Below are 5,661 nucleotides of genomic sequence, written 5' to 3' on the forward strand. Positions count from 1 at the left end.
TACAAAGTTGTTACAGCCTGTTTGTAGCTTTTCTATACAAATAGTAACATTTGATAATACATTTAGTACAATTTTCAACAGTCTAGCATGCTGCTTTATTATATAATATTTACATTGTAAGTGTTGTCACTGTTAGTGCAGATAAACTTGTAAATTTGGTATTTATTTACTGTCACTTTTGCACAGGTATTTTCTTTTTAAACTTTTCAAAATGCCGAGTTCTAATTATTAACAGTTAATTGTGTCAATAGATTTTCGCCTTGAGATAAAGACAAACATGTATCCAGAAAGGTGAACGGTGTTCAGATATATTAACTTCAAAGATAAGACACATCTGATATCTTTAACAATCCAGTGCGGACTGGCCATAGTGTGTCAGGTAGGATTTTATGTTTTCTGTAGTTAATTAAAGCTTTGATGGTTCCAATAAATATGCTTTTTTTAGATTGTTTTGATTGCAGTTTCATGAAGACTTATGTAGCACCAACATTTAGCACAGCAATCCTTGATTTACTGCTTACCATAACTTAGAAAACCCGAGTTTCCAAGTCGCATTTTCTACAATAAATTTTAACAGGATATAAATTTCCCCCTTTTCGCTTATTCACGGTCTTTCGTACTCTTCAAAATTCCCAACATCTGTCTGAAATGCTATGATTTTTGTTTTCTTTAAAATAGCGGGCGTATCAGTAAGTGTTGACTTGTCTCGTTCAGAACGACATTTATACTGTCTTAGTGTACTGTTAAACATTCAGCTTGAACATTTCGGCTTGGATGGTTCCAAAACTCTCGCCTTAATATGTCCCCCAAGCCTAAATGACCTGCTTTTTTATTTTGATTTATTTTGGCAGTTTCTGTGATGTGCAGGCTGAGATCAACTCTTTAAATTTCAGTTTGTTTAGTGCTGCCCATTGCTTTCTCGTGTATGATAAACCCATTATTATAATTGTTGACAATACGCCGCTTTTCATGGAATTGCCCTTTGTGTATCATTGAAGGTTCATGTACACCGCTGCATGAATTCACTTGCGGGTGTCTCTAAATGTTCTATTCGGTACTTGTATAAATGTTAAGTTCCGCTCAACCTGGGGCTAGAGGGCGTGGGCGGTAACTTGCATTTCCACTACCGTCCATGAACAGGCTAAATCAAACCGAGCCTGCAACATTTCCATCCATGTCGTGTTGGGCGACCTATAGCTTTCCCTTTTTTTTTTACATTTTTGCTTGTTACGTGCCTAGTTCGGCTGAAAAATTATAAATGAATGCATTTGTATACAGAATGTATGTGCTGTAACCTATATTTTCACACATTTTAAGATGTCTGTTTTTAAACGTTAAACATGTTCAAGAGAAAACATTTATTTTGACTAAGTACACTTACTTCCACATTGATCTCTTGGAAACAACACAGGTTATAGCACGGTACGGTACCGAATAGTTACACTTGTGTGAAGTGTTCACTTTTTTAACCTCTCTAGTCCGTACCCCACGGACGGACCACGCAATCACCACTGTTTCCAGTCCTTTGGGCTATTTTCTATACATACCTTTCAAAAACCTCCATTTATCGTCTTTAATAAAATAGCTAAGCGCTATACGGTAAGAGTCGGTGTTCCAAACCAAAGCAGCGTTTTCTCTGTCGGGTTACTAAAAGGATATCTAAAAATATCTTAAACGGTTGGTTGCAGCAGATATATCCGATTATCAATGAATTTTGTTTCTAGATACCAATGCACACATGTGTACCTTTCTGGCCAAACTAGACAAATTACTAACAAAAAATTGAGACGCTTAATTTTCATAACACATCCGGTTACTTAAAAGAAAACAAAACTCGTCAGCCATATTACAATGTCAATTTGATTCTTAACTTTATCAGAATTTTGCTGATATTCTAAAACTATTTTACACTTGTTTTTATATGTTCTAAGGCTGCTAATTTTGCCATGCCTCATATAAATTTACATTTTTCATTTTCAGCCATGCGATTGACGTTTTGGTTGTTGGCCTTGTGCCATGTGCTGTATTCTACAAATGGCGCAAACACTACCCCTTCAACTGTCTCTTTTTCGGCACAAGTACGTCACTTCCAGCAGGAACTTCAGCAGTTTCAGGCTTCTATAAAAACAAGTATCAGCCGTCTGGCGAGACAAATGATGCTGCAGCAAACGTTCGTGGAAGAGAGGGTTCGTTCTGACGGTAGCTCGGGTGTCAAACAAATCCGAAACAATGGTGGAGGATCAAGACCATACCATTTCAATACGTTTTCAAGTGGTGCATTTCTTTCTGTCCACGAGCATTCCAATTATGACAGAACAGTTGGCTTGGGGGAGTTTATAGCAGTATTAAATGGCGTCGAATTCCGTACCAGACATAACGATTATAAGCTAAAAATGCCCTCAAAAACAAGCAAAAAATACCATGCCGTAGAAAACATACCATTTCCAGAAATTCCACCGTCTGTCCTCAGCAAGAAAACAGTACATGAGCAGGTTTTAGAGATGCAACAATATTTCAAAGCTTTTAAAGAACAAAACACAAAGTTAAGAAATTATGAACCTTACTTCAAATCCGTTCTTTGTTACTTGGAGGGAGCTTGGACCACAGATACACAAAATCTCGACGAACCATTCGAGAGTGACAGGCATTTCATCGACGCCTCGAGCTGGTTTGATCTGCAACAGAAGATTCAGTACATGTCTTCTACAGGAGGAAAGAATAATGTTGAGAACCTTTCTTTCCTTCCTACGACGGTGATTAATGTAACAGAGGATGGCTCACCAGTTTATGCTCAGTGGAATTATAGAATATTATGTCATCCGATTAAGAAAAGCTTAAAACTTCAGGATTTTAAACCTATCGATGATTTGTCTTCACATATGATTGGTAACTATCGTCGGTCCTTCAGCGACTTTTCAAAGTACAGTAAATCAATTAGATTTAATTTAGCTCCAAAACATGGAACAAATTACAGTGCTGATGCAGGGTTCGGAACCTTCGAAGATGGTCATTTTCACTATAACACCCTGGATCAGCTGATGAATGAAGTACCAGGTGTGGATAATTACCCAGGACATCTGACTGACGACTCTTTCGGCGAGCTTAAATATAGAGTAGACACAAAAACACCAACCGTTTTGAATACTGCTCACTATCACCGTCATTACAGAGTACTTCCCAAAGGTAACACAGGACTATCAATGGAAAACAGGGGTTACTCTGATACAACACTCTGGGTTGCACAGACCACTAATCCGAAGATTGCCGAAATGGAAGCCAAAGATTGTCATCTTGATTTACACACACAGAAACCTGTTTGCAGGACTTACAAGTCCCGATCCACGTATGCTATACCACTCGAAATTGTCTGGATGACACCTCTGAGTTCATGGAATCCGTATAATCTTACTCTTCATACAAACCGTAAGGACTACCAGTATGTTAATGCTGATGGTAGAAACGGAGGCTTGGATAAAGCCCATGCATTCAACGGGTCTTCTCTTCCAAATTACTATCTTACACCGGCTGAATTCTTTCATGGAGGAGAGGCTAATAGAGATCCGGCAGATACGGCTAAAGATGTAGTAGGAGTACTTGATCAGCACGGACAGGTATATATAGCAACCTCCGAGGTTTAGATTAATGAAACAAACGAAGAAAAGACTTTCATTTTTGTTAAGTTTCTACAATAATTGGTGTTGTTTCCTTTTGTAAGCATTATTAAAATTAGGACTGTGTTGACGAGTATATGCGTATATTAGGCATCAGGCAGTTTTGCGTTTTGTCACTATAGTTAACAATGTCTGTGTACAATTAGCCCGTATTCATGAAAAAAGTAATCTAGATTTATTTAAATGAAGATCAATCAAAAACCGCTGGTTGAGAGACGATCTTAGGACTTCTTTAGATTAGCTAAACGGTACCATTCAATCTGTATTGTAAGAGTTCCATTTTTCTTTTTACTTTAGGTACAACGTGTGTCGGCATCAGGAATACGTATCTTCACACCGGACATCAATGGCGTTGGCAAAATACGAATAAGATATCCGGTTGCTCCAGCTCACCAAGAGGGCAGTGCTTTATGGAAAAATATAGTGGCCCTACAAGACGTTCTGATGGACACCATGAAATTTTCCCAGATATTTGAGCAAAGGCCTAGCACAAGGGACCCCAATGCGCATGAGCCAGACACTATCTATGAGATGTCCATAACACATACAAATCCTCCAGGCATGCACTATCATGAGGTATACATAACGCGGGAAGAAATGATCGCATTGGAACGTATTGGGACGAGAGTTCGCGTCTACACGTCGGAAAGTAACGGACATCACCATGAGCTGACCTTAACCATGGATCCTCAACACAGCGACTTGAGTACCTTGCTGATTGTTGACTGTGATGGGAAGGAAACATGTTGGGACGGTCACAACAAGGAGATTCGGAGAAAATTGTAAACATATTTTACTTTGTTTAATATCATTTAGAAGCAAATTAAAATATGCATCATCATATATTTTTACTTTTTTTCATTTTCAGTACTGGCACGGTCTGTCACTCTTGCCAACAACACTACTACTATTTTTAATGATAAAGTTAATTAAATAATTATGGAACAGCAGAGCTGTCTAATGTTAGATGAATACAAGGTATCTTCTTTATTTAGAGTAGTATCTTCTCAAGATCTTATAATTTCTTGTCCATTACTGTTATCATGTTGACTTGCATTGCTATCATGTTTAACGTATGTACATTTTTTTTGTCAAAGTGATGTATGATTTTGTTAAAGGGCCATCCTACATGTATTTTATTAAAGTAACATGCTATCATGTCCAGTGAACATACTCTCTTCACAGCGTGGTGACCTAGTATTTTGTTAAACGGCCATCCTTATAAGTAACTATTATGTCAAACGACCATCCTATTTTCTCAAAGGAACATGCTATCATGTCCACTGTATATACTATCTTGTCAGAGTGACGTACTTTTTTGTCAAACAACAATCCTATTTTCTCACAGGCTATTAATTCAATATCAAGAGTTCGATCACTGAGCTGGCTCAAAATAAAATGCTTTTTTGAAGTTAGACTTTTAGAAACTTTGATTTTCGATCTTTAGGGCTAGCTCGGGTTCGAAATTCGACAAGTTGTGAAAATGAATTTCGATCTTCGAGCTGGCATAAGATTATAAGCTAGTTAGAACTTGAGGGCAGTGTCACGGCTGACGACTTGATAATAAATGTGCAGCCACAGTTATTTGATTACACTCAAAACTATTTTTTCCATCGTTATGATTATCAAATATGGTATTATAAAAACGAGCTTGAAATTGTATTTGCAAAGTTTCCGTTGTCATAGTAATGGGTTTGTTGAGAACACCGTTACAAAGTTATTTTGATTAACCCACCGGCCAAAAATAACGGAGTAGACCGAGAAACTGGCGAACAGTCCCGACAGCCAATTTATCGGCTTTTGCGGCAATTTTCACGATGGCCCTAATTTTCCCATAGGACGATACATCACTCTGACGATTAGTACTTACGTTAGACATGATAACACAGTACTTAACAAGACATAACAAGATTTTGTGAAGATACTTCTCTTAACGAATAAGATATCTCGTATTCATCTACCATGAGACAGCTCTGGCGTTCCATAATAA

General features: G+C 37.7%; 1 protein-coding gene across 1 annotated transcript; it reads left to right on the forward strand.

Annotated features, from left to right (window-relative positions):
• Window positions 1-231: 231 nt before the first annotated feature.
• On the forward strand, window positions 232-4,514 carry LOC123546768 (uncharacterized). Its single transcript, XM_045333306.2, has 3 exons — window positions 232-379; window positions 1,981-3,611; window positions 3,969-4,514. Exons 2-3 carry the CDS (start codon window positions 1,983-1,985, stop codon window positions 4,455-4,457), a joined length of 2,118 nt encoding a protein of 705 aa, XP_045189241.2. The 5' UTR covers window positions 232-379; window positions 1,981-1,982; the 3' UTR covers window positions 4,458-4,514.
• Window positions 4,515-5,661: the final 1,147 nt, after the last annotated feature.

The sequence above is a fragment of the Mercenaria mercenaria genome, chromosome 9 (assembly GCF_021730395.1).
Source record: "Mercenaria mercenaria strain notata chromosome 9, MADL_Memer_1, whole genome shotgun sequence".
Lineage (NCBI taxonomy): Eukaryota > Metazoa > Mollusca > Bivalvia > Venerida > Veneridae > Mercenaria > Mercenaria mercenaria.

Coding starts and splice junctions, on each gene's coding strand:
- LOC123546768 (XM_045333306.2), top strand. CDS start 1,983: ATGCGATTGACGTTTTGGTTGTTGGCCTTGTGCCATGTGCTGTATTCT. Junction 3,612..3,968: donor TACTTGATCAGCACGGACAG/GTATATATAGCA, acceptor TTTTTACTTTAG/GTACAACGTGTGTCGGCATC.